This window comes from Prorops nasuta, unplaced genomic scaffold, assembly GCF_024137725.1.
Source record: "Prorops nasuta isolate Cenicafe-Biocafe unplaced genomic scaffold, Cenicafe_Pnas_1.2 PNAS00017, whole genome shotgun sequence".
Taxonomy (NCBI): Eukaryota; Metazoa; Arthropoda; class Insecta; order Hymenoptera; family Bethylidae; genus Prorops; species Prorops nasuta.
Window position 1 is genome coordinate 54,896 of NW_027116814.1, and position 16,033 is coordinate 70,928.

Consider the following 16,033-nt stretch of genomic DNA (forward strand, 5'->3'; position numbering starts at 1 on the left):
GTCCATTTCGGGTGTTCGGACCGGTGGTCAGGAGGTGGTGTGAGGGTGGAGAGGTCCCCTCGGTGCGAAGTCATGGGTCGGCTCGGGACGCCCCTCCCTAGGAGTCCACCTGCGGAAGGGCAGATTAAAGAAGGGAGAATTCCTGTGCGGAATGGACAGATCCCCTAAAGATTTAGTAAGGAAAGAGACCGTCGGTTGGTCCATCGAGCTATACCCGAGCCCGATGCGCCGATCCCCGTCCCCCAGGTGGGTGGTGTCCGATCGGGTGAGGGAGGTGCACCGGACCTGCGACTTTGCCGAGATAAGGAGCTGTTCGAGGTGCCGGGAATCCTGTCGCGAACCCTCAGGCCGAGCATCACCTCCTGGCGGGGCCTCTTCGACGAGCGCGGTCGAGGAGTGTGTGCCCAGGGCCTCCCCGTGGGGTTCGAGGTAGCTAGGCTCCGAGAAAGTGCCTCTGTAAGGATTTGGCCATAAGATTTGGGACCGTCTACTCCCCGACATCGGGAGGAACCGAGGACACACAGAGAAAGACGGGTGAATATCCGCCCGAATCGAGTCTCCGTATTCCGTCTCGTGTGCCTAATATGAGCGTGTATGTGGTGTGGTTGTCCAGTATAATTGGGTTTGATTGTATGAGTGAGTGTAATTGTATGGGTGCAAGCGATAACCTAGTAACGCGGGGAAATAAAGATGAGTTCTCCCCGGAAGTACCCAGATTTCATTTATTACGCCTTTACCATTCAGCTTATATATGCTCCTGATCCTGACCCAGCCCCTCTACCATTTTAACCACCTGACTAGCCTGGAGAACCTGGGGAATACATGCCACCCAAATTCGGATGCTACGGTTCCGTCATCGAACCTGGCGCCCAACTATTGAGTAAAATCAGTAAATTAATCCTTTCCTCTACTTACCGGAGCATTTTTATAGTATCCGACTTCGAAGCATGTTCCTTTTTAGGTCACTAATATAAATTACATTCATATTTTCATAAAATTATAATATTCAAATACTTACTTGCAATCACCTCTTTTTATTACAACTTTTTTACAAAATACTTCATCTTTTACAACTGTGGGCTTAGAAATATCTGTAAAAAAATTAATACGGTATTAAAAGCAATTCATTTGTGATATTTGTTTCAAACAAATGTGAATTGCATCTGTACATATCTAAACTGATCAAAGTATTAGAATTAACTAAAAAGTATATCTATAATACCAAATTGTAGAATCATCCTTGAAATACTTGTTGGAAAAATATAATAATGTGAAAATGGATTAGTAATTTTCAAATTACATTTAGTATGTTATTCCTCAATATTTTGGTAACTTAAGCCTTTAAAAAATAGTGATAATGCTTTTTATCATACAGTAAAAATTTACTTTGCTAAATTTAAAAATATTATAGATTTTACTAATCCTAGTATTTGGCAAAATAAAAGAATAAAGCTTCCTGTTATTTACTATCTTATTCTATATATTCGCTTTGAAATATAAAACTGACATATATATTATACCGTAACTATTATTCACTCAATTCTGCAGCTGTTTAAAATTAAAAGGAACATTACCTTTTTTATCTGGTTCTTTCATACTTATTTTACGTTGTCACCTAATGCACCAACATTATTATTGCTATCAGATATTAGCTGCATATAGTTATTCATTATATCTTCTTGTCCCATCTCTTTTATCGATTCAACTATAGACTCTGGTGACTTATTACAATTATCATTGGTTGCATCCTCATAATTATTACTGTTAGTGAATGAGGAAAAGATTAATAAAGGTGAAACACATGAACAATAAATATCAAATAAGAATATAGTAAAAACTTACTTGTATTTTATATTTTGAACTGGAATAGTGTTTGACGATAGAACTTCAGTTCTTGTATCCATGAAATTATTTATTCCTATTGAAAATTAAAATCATTCAAAATAGGTAACTATTCGATAATATTGTAAGAACAGGCTTTGTTAAGTAAAAAATAAATTAGATATTTGACAAATGTTGATATTTGATAAAGCGAAAGAATAAAATTTACTATTATCCACTGTCTTGTTTTACGTATCAGTGTTGAATTATAAAGTGTGAGTAAACAGTATAATAATAACTCTTATCTTAAGTCTGTAGCTCCTTGAATTTACAATTAGGAATGTTACCTTTTTCATCTGATTCTTTCAGACTTATTTGTATGTTATCAGCCAACGCACTATCATTATTGTTCCTATATGTCAGTTATTAGCTGCATATAATTACTCGTTATATCTTCTTGTCCCATCTCTTTTATCGATTCAACTATAGACTCTGGTGACTTATTACAATTATTAATATCATTGGTTGCATCTTCATAATTATTACTATTACTGAGAAAGAAGAAAAGATTAATAAAGGTGAAGCTCATGAACAATAAGGGCCAAACCTTTCAGTTAGATTAGGTAATTATGGTATATTATATGTGACATACTATATATGTATGTAGAACATTATAAATGATTATATTTTATGTCACATGCACTTAATCCGACTGAAAGTTATGGCACTCAGTACTTAATAATGTAGTAAAAATTTACTTGTATTCTATATTTTTGACTAGAGTACTGTTTATCGATAATACTTCAGGTATTACATTTATTGGTTTATTAATATCTGTAAGATGTAGAATCAGTTTAAGCTTTTTAATTATTTCAATAGCTTTTAAATAGTAAAAAGTTTTCGTACCTGAATTACGGTTTTTGGCTTTATTAAAGGAGATAGCTTTCTCAGGTGTATCATTATCGGATGATAAAGATACTCTTGGAACATCTTTTAATAAATTTTGTTTCATTTTTTCAAGCGTTGACAAATTAGCTGTAAGTATAAAATTAAATTTTTTTACTAAAAATGACTTCCCATAGAGCACCTAATAGATTTAAGACAACTTTTAGGTGTCTTTTAGTCAATTGGATGACTAAATGATGTCTATAAAACAACGTTTAGTCAAGTGTGCTGTATGGGTTTGTTGATTGTTATTAACAATGGAATTTTTTATACTTACAATGTCGACATATAATATTAACATTTTTAGTTCGTTTCTTATTTTTAGTAGCCATTTTATGATATTTTTGAATTTTGAATTCACCATTTGATATTATAAGTTCATACATACTTGAATTCTTAACAAAATGAATTAAATTAAAAATTTTACGTATTGAAACTGTTTATCACTTTTTATTTATTTTCACCTTTTACATTTGCTAAAATGTAACGGTTATATCACCGATTTTTGATTTGAATTTTCCTGGAAGCAACGTAATTGGTAACTAAAATGTATGTGAATGGCCGTTTTAAAATGGAAAGTAGCATTCCCAACAAAATAAAAATAAACCTGAAAAAGGTCAATTTGCGTTGGCAGCTCTGCGAAGTAGCTACGATCCAAGTTCCGACTGATTGCGGCTGACTTGTACTACATACATACTACATACGATTAAGAGTGCGTTAGTTTTTGTGCTGGCAGTACTGGCAGTACTACGTCATCACAGTGTATTGCAATCAACGTTCGTTTTTTAATAAGCGTACTGCATTAGGTACTGCATACTGTATTTTCGAACGGTTGACAGCAGTTTAGTGCCAGTTACCGTGGGGTGGGAAATAGCAGCTTATCACATCGAGTATTTACGTGAGCTATCAGAAAGGAAGAAGGGGAGAGGTCTATAGTAATTCGGATTGATCATTAGATCTTTTTTTTTACTTTGCTTGAAAAAAAAACTGATAACATTTGTTGTATTCAGTGTGGTTAAAGTAATACTGAAAAAGTCTGAAAAATTTGGGAAATTAATAAGTTAACGGGATCCCTCACGCCTACTTTATCGATAGTTCAATTCAATAAACAATTAGTTTAATAAAATTCAAATGCAAAGCGTATTGAACAATCGTGGGTTTGTAGGACAATGTGCCAGTCCTAACGAGTCAAACGAACTTAAAAACACTCAAATTAGTTGAAAAATAACCCTGTACCATTGTGCCACGTTCTTGAAGAGAAGTAACTTTTGGTTATTTCCACTTCAAGAACGCGGGACAGTGGTACAGCGTTATTCTTCATCCGATTTGAGTTTTTTTAAGCTCGATTGACTCGTTATAATTGGCACCTTGTCATAAAGAAGCCCGTTTTTGCAATTTGCTTCGCATTTGACTTTTATTAAACGAATTGTATATTGACTTGTACTGTCGGTAAAGCACGCGTGAGGGATCCCGTTAACTGAATATCTTGAATACTGATATTCTGATCGATTGGAAAAGACTTTACATTTGTTTAATGAAAATAGTTTGAAATAAACTGTATTCCACACCATCTTGCGAATAAATTTGTAAGCACAGTTTTTTTAAAATGCATGGTATTCTTGCCTAGATGGTATATAAGTAATCCATGGTAACCCATATTATTTAGCTTTTGGACAATTATCATACGTATTTTATTTATAACTTCGTATATTAATTGGTTATTTGAAGAGGTGTCAGTAGTACACAGTGGGAAATTGAATCGTGTGTGGTTCGGCTAGTTTCACTCTGTAATTTAACATGGAAAATGATATACTACACTATAGTTAAAAGCACTGTATGTGTATACGTGATCGAACAAAATCAACTTAAGCGCCCTATGTCCATGCTCTATTTGCGTAAAATTATAGAATTTAATTAATCAAACTGATCTAGTAAATTATGAGATGTATAAAAACCATATGAATATTTGTCCAATCAAAACCATTTTAGCTTAAGAGATTGTAAATTAAATAAGTTAACTTATACCAATTTTTCGCATTTTGATTTATAACTTTTTAAATACAATTTTTAGATATTTTTTTGAGTAATATAAAAAATAAAAAAGATATTTTTCAGTCAACAGAAGTCGAGATATAATTATTTACCCTTCTTTCATCCCACCGTCGTTCATATTAATGAAAAAAAGTAGTCAAAAGCAAATTTTACTTATATATCCCCCCTAAGCTCATACCCTAAGACTTCAAATTTTGCGAAATTTATTTTCTTAAGTAGACCGTCGTTAAACAACAAATAAAGAAACGCAAACTTAAGTATTTTTATACATATATATTTGAGCATTTTAACCTTAATTTGACTGGAGTAGCCTACAACTAGAAATCAAAATGAGCGGCAACATACACATTAATCAGAAGGTCTGCGTTGATGGCATCCCACAAAAAACAGACTTCGCCTGGAAAAAAAGGCGGCAAGTACATAAACCATTTATCATAAATAATATAGTAAAATTATCCTATTAAAAAAAGTAGTGAAATCCAAATATTAGGCAAGTGTATTTTTTCACCTTAGCAAAAGTTAAATTTATGAAAAAAAAAGGAACAACGAAGTTACTTGGCGGGCCCGTAATGTCCATGCACAGTGGGAAATTGAATCGTGTGTGGTTCGGCTAACTTCACTCTGTATTTTAACATGAAATTTGGGTAGAGGGAATTTTCTCCGAAAAATTACTAGGCCAAATTGGCAAATGTGCACGGTCATCTATAAATTTTTAGTATATGAGTGATTCTCAAATTAGCGCTGTCTTAAGTTAGAACACAGCTATTTAGTTGACATTTCTATTTGAATGTGTGATATGCGTGTGTTTGAACGGCGGAACAATATGGAATAGCAGAAATGGTCTTTAGAAAAGGTTATGGATAGTAAAAATTATCATGTTTAGATAAGTATAAATTTTATTGTTTAATCCCAAATATTCTTCTAATAAAGAGATTTTGATCCTTTGTAAAAACTTATTATATTCTAGGAAAATTACCAGCTATGGAATGCTTTCATCGTTCACCAAATCAGTAACTTGGGATGACGTTAATAGAATAAATCATCATAGAAAGAGAAGTAGCTGTCAGACATTAGGAAACAATGATATCTTAATATTAGAGGTAATTCTGATGATTGTAGGATTTTTATAAACAGCTTGTTGATAGGTTCTTAATAATATTTTCTGTTCGCAGAGTATATATTTAACTGTATATTGCAGGGAAACTACAAGGTGTAAAATACATTCACTGCTCACTAATTGAGCAATTTGGATTGGTGTTATCATAGTAAACTCAAATTCACCCTGGAGAATGAACAGCAACTGTTAACAACAAAAATCTTTCCAGTATTGTCTTGAGGAGGTTGCAATTGTGTGCGCATATTAATTAATATGCTTACAGTACCTTTTAGATGGTAAGTTAAAGAATAAATCTTGATTAGTAATACATAAGAATTTTAGACGTCTTTCGAGAAACAAAATAAATTTTACATTTAGCATACTATAGAGAATTTCATATTAGGTCATGGAGCAATAAAACTATGATCAAAATGTATGCAGTACTCTTTCCACTTAGTATAATTAATATTCTAGTATCGAGCTTACAGTTTTGAAATGTTTATGAATTTTGTAAGTCATAATAGCAACATGTTAGGATATATTGGAGGTATTTCATATCGTTTCAACATCAAATGAAAACTTTTACTTTCTGTTTGTCCAATAGAATAGGCCTTGAACCAGTAATTTCAACACCACCAGATTTAAGGAAATTTATGTTGTCTTATTTGGGAATCAAAGTATGTATTTCCTTTCAATGTTTTCCATAACCAGAGTACCTTTTGTCAAAAGGGAAAACCAATAAAGAGGTTATTCTACTATGTGTACATTTCAAATGAAATGTGAATAAATTTCAGGTAACTTAACAGATAAATAAATGTATTCAATTGGTTATGCCAATATAAAATTTATATAGTGACATAGGTAATTGCAAGTAGTTAATATAGATATTGCTTTATCTTTAATATTGCTCTGGCATATCCTTAACAAATCTTTGCATTCAATAGATCTGTTCTTGTTGCCAACACTTTTAACACTTTATGTACTTTTTACAGCTCCAACTTATACGAAGGATGAAGACAGAAATATGAAAAAGTGCAGAAAGTGTAAAAAGTGTAGGTAACAAGAACAGACCTAATGTATCCGTAGCCACTATAGGGATATTATGCAGGAAGCATTAGAAGGTAATAGTTTAGCTATTCCAGAAACAATATTAATAGGCAAAGCGATACTGGATGAAATTATTGCACCACTAAATTACATTAGTAAATCTATATATATATATATATATGTATTATATTGTGTATTACTAGTCATAGAATTTAGAGGAATCGGAATTGTGTGAATTTATAATGTTGAAATTAGACATTTATTATTATATTATGCATTCTATTAACAGCTTAATAATGGAGTTGGCTTGACACAAGGATACTGCAGTTTTCAAAACTCCAGCTCTCCATAGATGTACTTGAGGCAATTTACCTTTCGGCTAAGATAATCAAATATTCAAAGGTATTAACATCACAGACAATATATGAAGCTTGTCTTGACTGGATTTGATTAACACATCAACTAGCATGCAAGAGTATTGTGCAAACATTTCTAAAAGGTAAAATTTCTGCAAACCAGTTAAATAATCTGTGGAGTGTCTTTTAAAAAAATACTTACTTCATATTATGGCCAAATTCATTTCTTTAATACCATTCATCTGCAATTAATCGAATTTGGTAAATTTTTATTATATATTCATGGTTTAAAGAAGACTAAACTTTAAAATGAGCTTTCGAGACAGTTCGTATATGTGTTTGTTTGAATTTTTTTTATATTCTGATGAAAAAAAATACATAGTTGTAATAAGATTCTTTGAAAGGACATTTTTCGTTTGCTCCTTGTAATATATAATAACGCCAATATAAAATAAAAAGTCTCCTTTTTGATGAGAGAGCATTTAGGAATTTTGTTAGACAGATTGTTGCTGTACTGATTATACCTATCTGGCTATAAATGACTTGAAAATCTTTAGAGTTAACAACTATACAGAGCAGCTTGATGTTATATAACTGGAGATATTGCAGCCTTGAAAACTATTTCGATTGAAACAAGAGATGATAAACTAGTATTTTAATTAGGAGCAGTAAGTTTATATTTTAGTTAATGTGCATATTATTGAAACATCAATAGCAGATTTCATGTTACAGTATATGTATCATAACAGTTAATCTGAGGATATTGAGGAGTTCATCTGCTGGGTCAGAAGTCAGCTAGGACTAAAGAATTTTCTTTGGGAAAACAAATCTTAAAGAATTATGATATAGTAATTAATAATCACATTTGGCGAAGATATTTTGTTGGCGGGAAAATTTCTATTGCAAACCACCATTATTTCAATTACAGGATTCTGCCTCTTCGATAAGATTTTCATAAAGCATCGTTTCAGCAACTACTAATGACACGAATAATTAATTTATAATTATTTTTAAGTGAATTTTTTCATCCTTGTTTCTTTCAAGATTTGTATAAAGAATTTTATAATTTTGTAACTTCGTAAAACTGAAACCAATTGTTTCTAAGTAATTTTTTACACTTCTTTTTTACAGGCAAGGACATACGATGCTTCTATTCTTGCTAGTTTGCCAGAGGTGTTACATGTTCGGGCTAGCAGCTGACTACGTTGACCAATGACATTTCTATTGGAGTTTCATGATTGATCCGCTCCTACTTCCCATGCTTAATCTTATGATGGTTTTTGGCAACAGGTGAACAGAGAGTTGACCAATTGCTGTTGTTGAATGCTGAAATCTGATTAGCTCTTGTCATAAACTAGCATAAAATTAATCTCTGCATATAGCACATCGGATGTAGCATGAAATTACAACGAAGAAATTATTATTGTATGAAGCACATGTGACAGCATATATAGTAATCGCTAAGCCATTCAGCCAGCATAGAAGTATTTGATGGAGAGTTAAATAGTTCAGAAAAATACAATGAAAATAGAATACGTTGTTTATATAAATCAGTTTAATTTAAATTATAATAAATACACCGAGCAATATTTATTTTCAAAAGAGTGGTATTTACCGGACCTTGTCCAACTATTTGAGAAGGTGTCATGCGTTCAATATAGCACTCTGTAAATTAATACAAAATCTAATATTAGAAAAATATAAATGTTTTTGCACAAAACACGACTGACCTATTGTTATTCTAAAAACAAATTTAAGAATTCCGAGTAACCGATGCTAAATTGCATGGTCATATAAAGCGAAAAATATTAGAAATAAAATTCATATACGTTATTTGTATAATCTAACCACTTAAATAAAATTTTCTTAAAGAATCTGATGATATATACTTCTATCTCTCAGGGATAGCTTGGCCAATCCCAGAACTATAATAGCAACATCGAAACAAGGAGCTCGGTTAACGCTGAATAACTGTATAATTAAATACTGAACAAGAAAATTGCGTGAATTAAGAATTTTATTCTTAAATCATTTGCACTCTAGACATGAATCTATCGTAATAAAATTTAATGGGATCCAACCGTGTGCCTACTCCTATATATATTGCTTTACTTCTTTTAACTTTACTATATCTTTAATCTGTTTTCTTTTATATAATTAATGAAAATTTCATAATGATTATTTAGGGTGTTCTATTTTAACTTGCACGGTAAATTATCACAAAACCTATATAGTTATACAATTGACAAACATGTTTTAGAAAATTCTTCTCTGCTTTAAAGGCCATACGTCAAAATAGATTGCTGGTGCTTTAGCTGTTGAATACGTCCTAACGGAAATATGATGATCATCTTGACTTTTTAAATTGCATCGCCGTTTCTTGCATGTTTATTCTTTTAATTAATTGTCGACAGCTTTTCGTAACTTATACGTTCAAGGCAAGTATTTTAATTTAATTTTTATTATAGTAGGATCGTGAAACGTTAGCAGGACGACTGCTAAATAGATTCCCATTAAGAACGCATGAAACTTTTGAATTTATATGAAGGGTCCCATTTTACGTGACCTATAGCGATACTTCACCATTAATTCACACCAATTGAAGTAGAATGATAAATAATACTTTAATTGCGTTCCTCCCAAGACTGTTTTATAAAACTTTTATTTAAAGGAATATTTAAATATATTTTTAAATTCATAATGTATATTATATGTACATTGAAGTAGCCAAACTTTTACTGTTTATATCAACTTTATGAAGTAAAATTTTTATGACTTCTATATTTCTAATTTCTCTTTTAAAAATTAAATATCTATCATATTCTTGTATAATTAAAATTAAATTCAAATAGGAAAGCATGTTGTTTAAGCAAAACGTTATTTCAAATAATTTACCGAAATCCAATACTTGTAACACATGTATATCTCATTGTTGAAGGTATATATCATTAGAAAGTTTATTTCAAATAGCCTGGGTTAGCCACCGCTGGTGGATACCCAAAAAATTTCCCTTTATAACAATATCTTTAAGCTATTGCTAAAAATAAGCATTTATTTAAAAATCATAATTTTTAATTTATTTAAATATTGAATCGAACAAGAAAAACTTTACCTGCATCGATGCTCTTTTTCCTAAAATTATTCGTCAGTTTTTTCCAGAAGCACCATTGATATCTTAATAATTTAGGGTTAATTAGTTTATTTACAAACTGTCGTACATTAATAAGTTGTTCTTGGGTAATATGGAAATAAAGAAATGTTTAGCTGTATATTACGAAGATGGATATGTGTATCACAAAAGTAAATCATACGTAAAAGTAAATGGAGAGAGTGTTATGTAAGTTTATTACTATTACAATTCCACCTAATTATGACTTTCCAAAAAATATTTTTTTTGTAGCTATTTAAAATGTAATGTAGAAGGCTGTAGGGGGACAGCGAAATTGATCAATAACATGTTTAACAGTGGTACAATCCATTCCCACGAAAAACCATTGGATTATAAGCTATTAGCGGAGTTTAGAAAGAGTATCTATGATACTGTTGAAATAATGCCAAGCACGTCGAAACAGGCGTACAATATATGCGCCAAAAAGTATAATTGTTTAATTAAAATATATTTTAATTAGCTAAAGGAATTAATTTCTTAGACACCCAATGGCAGCACAAAAAATTTCATTTCCTGAAATTAAAAGATCTATAAACAAATGGAAACGCAAAAGATTCCCTGCGTCTCCTAAAACTATAAAAGATTGTTCAAAAGTTTTAAACAATAATAAATGGAGGAATTTCTTAACATTTTCCGAAGGAGAAGAGAAATATGAAATTGAAACATTACAATATACTGAAGGAAGCTATACAGCTATTATATTTTATGATAAAAATTTATGCAGCACTTTAAGTGAATGTAAAACTATTAGTTTAGATGGTACATTTAAAACTGTACCATTAAAGGATGCGACTCAAATAATTACAATTATGGGTAAAATTAAAGACAAGGTATTTATGCGTGATAATATTTTACATAGTATTGTCCAGTACAATATATTTTGGTTAAAACTTAATGTTTACGTTAATCATTAATTATTACCATTTTTACAGTTTTTTCCATTTCTATGGATTTTATTGGATACAAAAAAACAAGAATTCTATATTAGTGTATTTAAATTCATTAAAAGCGAAATTCTACCTGATTTTAAACCGGAAATTTGCATAACAGACTTTGAGAAAGGATTGCAGAATGCCATAGCAGTTACATTTTGTTCAGTCAAAATGCAAGGCTGCTACTTTCATTATGTCTACGTGAGTAAAATCACTTAATGGCTTTAACTTGTATGCTCATCAAAATATTATTCTACCTCAAAATAGAAAAACTGCAGTGTTCTGTTTTCTTTTAGAGAGTTCGAAAGCAAATAAAAAAATTAAAAATTTTTACCAAAGTCAAAGAAGCAAATATTAATTTAGCTTCTCGCGTATTCTTATTTATAAGAAAATTATATAATTTACCGTATCTACCGCCGAAATATATAAAAACTGGATTTTTACTTATAAAGATGGAAATTGAATGTAATCACGATCTAGAGATTTTATTTAGAAAGCTTCTCAAGTATATTTTCAATCAGTGGATTTTAAAAACTGATCCAAATATTTTAAGCATTTATAGAGCTGCGGACACCACGAACAATGCTCAAGAACGGTATCATCGAACTATCAATACTCTATTAGGAGCCCGACCGCCGTTATCTAAATTCTTTTGTAAGTTATTCTAACATCAGAATCACAAGTTAAAAATGTTTAATAGTCTCAACTAGCGAAATTTAATTGTATACCCTTTTACACACGAAGGCTTCGAAACGCATTCATTAAAAAATGGTTCTCAAATTAAAAGGCTTCATTACAGAATATAACTGCAAATAATGATCAATTCATTCTGTATACGGCAGTTTCTCCTATTGAAATTGCTTTGAGTTGATGATGAAAAAATAATGAGTAGTACATTTGGGTATAAATAAGGGTTAAAAACTATAAATGCTATAAAAAAAAAATTCTGATAAGTATATTATTTGTTATTCATAATATAAAGCACGCCTATATAACTGTAGTCAAATAAACTGGACCAGAAGTGTTATTGTTCTTATAAAGATGAATCCTTTAGTAGTAGTTTGAAAACTTTCTTAATCAGCTAACCATTATGTTTAGCAATATTGGCGTAGATTTGGTATTAATTAAAATCTGCATTGTAGAATAAGATTCGAAAGAGTCAGCTAACTTTCCATGTTGGATATAGATGCGATTATGATATGCAATGTAATTCCAGCAAGCCATCAGATAATATTTAATATATAGATCCTTTATTAATAATGTAACTCCATCAATTACAGTCAAGTTAATGGAGTTAATAAAAGAAACAGAAAGAGAGAGGAAGCAATGTGAAAATAACAAAAAGATTAGGACGTTACAAGAAAGGAAGGGACACAAAAGCTTCAATAAAAATTTAGAAAAGGCTTTCAAATATTTTGAAGAAGACGTTGCTAAACTCGGAAACCAAGCAATTAGATATTTTTTAACTATCACTTCTTTCAAGAAAGAAGAAACAATTCAGAAAATAAAAAAATTAATTGCAGGCAATGGTAATTATAAAAGCCTATATATATGTGTATATATATAGAGGGTGTGTCATATTATTTTCCCAGTTCAAATTCTACAGAAATATAGATTTAAAAAAGAAACCAAATTTTTACAGTAAAAATCTTATGCGGCAGTTTTAGAAGGCATGCAAAGAGTCCAAAGGTTTTGTGATAATTTACCGTGCAAGTTAAAATAGAACACCCTAAATAATCATTATGAAATTTTCATTAATTATATAAAAGAAAACAGATTAAAGATATAGTAAAGTTAAAAGAAGTAAAGCAATATATATAGGAGTAGGCACACGGTTGGATCCCATTAAATTTTATTACGATAGATTCATGTCTAGAGTGCAAATGATTTAAGAATAAAATTCTTAATTCACGCAATTTTCTTGTTCAGTATTTAATTATACAGTTATTCAGCGTTAACCGAGCTCCTTGTTTCGATGTTGCTATTATAGTTCTGGGATTGGCCAAGCTATCCCTGAGAGATAGAAGTATATATCATCAGATTCTTTAAGAAAATTTTATTTAAGTGGTTAGATTATACAAATAACGTATATGAATTTTATTTCTAATATTTTTCGCTTTATATGACCATGCAATTTAGCATCGGTTACTCGGAATTCTTAAATTTGTTTTTAGAATAACAATAGGTCAGTCGTGTTTTGTGCAAAAACATTTATATTTTTCTAATATTAGATTTTGTATTAATTTACAGAGTGCTATATTGAACGCATGACACCTTCTCAAATAGTTGGACAAGGTCCGGTAAATACCACTCTTTTGAAAATAAATATTGCTCGGTGTATTTATTATAATTTAAATTAAACTGATTTATATAAACAACGTATTCTATTTTCATTGTATTTTTCTGAACTATTTAACTCTCCATCAAATACTTCTATGCTGGCTGAATGGCTTAGCGATTACTATATATGCTGTCACATGTGCTTCATACAATAATAATTTCTTCGTTGTAATTTCATGCTACATCCGATGTGCTATATGCAGAGATTAATTTTATGCTAGTTTATGACAAGAGCTAATCAGATTTCAGCATTCAACAACAGCAATTGGTCAACTCTCTGTTCACCTGTTGCCAAAAACCATCATAAGATTAAGCATGGGAAGTAGGAGCGGATCAATCATGAAACTCCAATAGAAATGTCATTGGTCAACGTAGTCAGCTGCTAGCCCGAACATGTAACACCTCTGGCAAACTAGCAAGAATAGAAGCATCGTATGTCCTTGCCTGTAAAAAAGAAGTGTAAAAAATTACTTAGAAACAATTGGTTTCAGTTTTACGAAGCTACAAAATTATAAAATTCTTTATACAAATCTTGAAAGAAACAAGGATGAAAAAATTCACTTAAAAATAATTATAAATTAATTATTCGTGTCATTAGTAGTTGCTGAAACGATGCTTTATGAAAATCTTATCGAAGAGGCAGAATCCTGTAATTGAAATAATGGTGGTTTGCAATAGAAATTTTCCCGCCAACAAAATATCTTCGCCAAATGTGATTATTAATTACTATATCATAATTCTTTAAGATTTGTTTTCCCAAAGAAAATTCTTTAGTCCTAGCTGACTTCTGACCCAGCAGATGAACTCCTCAATATCCTCAGATTAACTGTTATGATACATATACTGTAACATGAAATCTGCTATTGATGTTTCAATAATATGCACATTAACTAAAATATAAACTTACTGCTCCTAATTAAAATACTAGTTTATCATCTCTTGTTTCAATCGAAATAGTTTTCAAGGCTGCAATATCTCCAGTTATATAACATCAAGCTGCTCTGTATAGTTGTTAACTCTAAAGATTTTCAAGTCATTTATAGCCAGATAGGTATAATCAGTACAGCAACAATCTGTCTAACAAAATTCCTAAATGCTCTCTCATCAAAAAGGAGACTTTTTATTTTATATTGGCGTTATTATATATTACAAGGAGCAAACGAAAAATGTCCTTTCAAAGAATCTTATTACAACTATGTATTTTTTTTCATCAGAATATAAAAAAAATTCAAACAAACACATATACGAACTGTCTCGAAAGCTCATTTTAAAGTTTAGTCTTCTTTAAACCATGAATATATAATAAAAATTTACCAAATTCGATTAATTGCAGATGAATGGTATTAAAGAAATGAATTTGGCCATAATATGAAGTAAGTATTTTTTTAAAAGACACTCCACAGATTATTTAACTGGTTTGCAGAAATTTTACCTTTTAGAAATGTTTGCACAATACTCTTGCATGCTAGTTGATGTGTTAATCAAATCCAGTCAAGACAAGCTTCATATATTGTCTGTGATGTTAATACCTTTGAATATTTGATTATCTTAGCCGAAAGGTAAATTGCCTCAAGTACATCTATGGAGAGCTGGAGTTTTGAAAACTGCAGTATCCTTGTGTCAAGCCAACTCCATTATTAAGCTGTTAATAGAATGCATAATATAATAATAAATGTCTAATTTCAACATTATAAATTCACACAATTCCGATTACTCTAAATTCTATGACTAGTAATACACAATATAATACATATATATATATATATAGATTTACTAATGTAATTTAGTGGTGCAATAATTTCATCCAGTATCGCTTTGCCTATTAATATTGTTTCTGGAATAGCTAAACTATTACCTTCTAATGCTTCCTGCATAATATCCCTATAGTGGCTACGGATACATTAGGTCTGTTCTTGTTACCTACACTTTTTACACTTTCTGCACTTTTTCATATTTCTGTCTTCATCCTTCGTATAAGTTGGAGCTGTAAAAAGTACATAAAGTGTTAAAAGTGTTGGCAACAAGAACAGATCTATTGAATGCAAAGATTTGTTAAGGATATGCCAGAGCAATATTAAAGATAAAGCAATATCTATATTAACTACTTACAATTACCTATGTCACTATATAAATTTTATATTGGCATAACCAATTGAATACATTTATTTATCTGTTAAGTTACCTGAAATTTATTCACATTTCATTTGAAATGTACACATAGTAGAATAACCTCTTTATTGGTTTTCCCTTTTGACAAAAGGTACTCTGATTATGG

The 16,033-nt window shown here is 30.8% G+C and overlaps 2 protein-coding genes and 1 long non-coding RNA gene across 3 annotated transcripts; 2 read left to right on the plus strand and 1 right to left on the minus strand.

The window, feature by feature from the left end:
- Nucleotides 1–777: 777 nt before the first annotated feature.
- On the minus strand, nucleotides 778–3,152 carry LOC136779741 (probable basic-leucine zipper transcription factor S). Its single transcript, XM_066737502.1, has 10 exons — nucleotides 3,044–3,152; nucleotides 2,728–2,856; nucleotides 2,580–2,655; nucleotides 2,266–2,372; nucleotides 1,843–1,918; nucleotides 1,608–1,761; nucleotides 1,162–1,213; nucleotides 1,029–1,091; nucleotides 916–953; nucleotides 778–873 (listed from the first exon to the last, which is right to left on the minus strand). The coding sequence occupies exons 1-10, from the start codon at nucleotides 3,150–3,152 to the stop codon at nucleotides 778–780; spliced, it is 900 nt and encodes a 299-aa protein (XP_066593599.1).
- A 2,617-nt stretch (nucleotides 3,153–5,769) lies between these two features.
- On the plus strand, nucleotides 5,770–6,964 carry LOC136779681 (uncharacterized). The gene is made up of 4 exons (XR_010823643.1): nucleotides 5,770–5,918; nucleotides 6,017–6,210; nucleotides 6,519–6,708; nucleotides 6,907–6,964. It is a non-coding gene; the product is annotated as an uncharacterized lncRNA (long non-coding RNA).
- A 3,595-nt stretch (nucleotides 6,965–10,559) lies between these two features.
- On the plus strand, nucleotides 10,560–12,138 carry LOC136779742 (uncharacterized). Its single transcript, XM_066737503.1, has 6 exons — nucleotides 10,560–10,654; nucleotides 10,718–10,912; nucleotides 10,968–11,316; nucleotides 11,419–11,619; nucleotides 11,715–12,072; nucleotides 12,119–12,138. The coding sequence occupies exons 1-6, from the start codon at nucleotides 10,560–10,562 to the stop codon at nucleotides 12,136–12,138; spliced, it is 1,218 nt and encodes a 405-aa protein (XP_066593600.1).
- The last annotated feature ends 3,895 nt before the right edge of the window (nucleotides 12,139–16,033 follow it).

Coding starts and splice junctions, on each gene's coding strand:
- LOC136779741 (XM_066737502.1), bottom strand. CDS start 3,152: ATGTATGAACTTATAATATCAAATGGTGAATTCAAAATTCAAAAATAT. Junction 2,373..2,579: donor GTCAAAAATATAGAATACAA/GTAAATTTTTAC, acceptor CTTCTTTCTCAG/TAATAGTAATAATTATGAAG. Junction 1,092..1,161: donor CAGTTTAGATATGTACAGAT/GCAATTCACATT, acceptor ATTTTTTTACAG/ATATTTCTAAGCCCACAGTT.
- LOC136779742 (XM_066737503.1), top strand. CDS start 10,560: ATGGAAATAAAGAAATGTTTAGCTGTATATTACGAAGATGGATATGTG. Junction 10,655..10,717: donor GTAAATGGAGAGAGTGTTAT/GTAAGTTTATTA, acceptor TTTTTTTTGTAG/CTATTTAAAATGTAATGTAG. Junction 12,073..12,118: donor GCCGTTATCTAAATTCTTTT/GTAAGTTATTCT, acceptor AATGTTTAATAG/TCTCAACTAGCGAAATTTAA.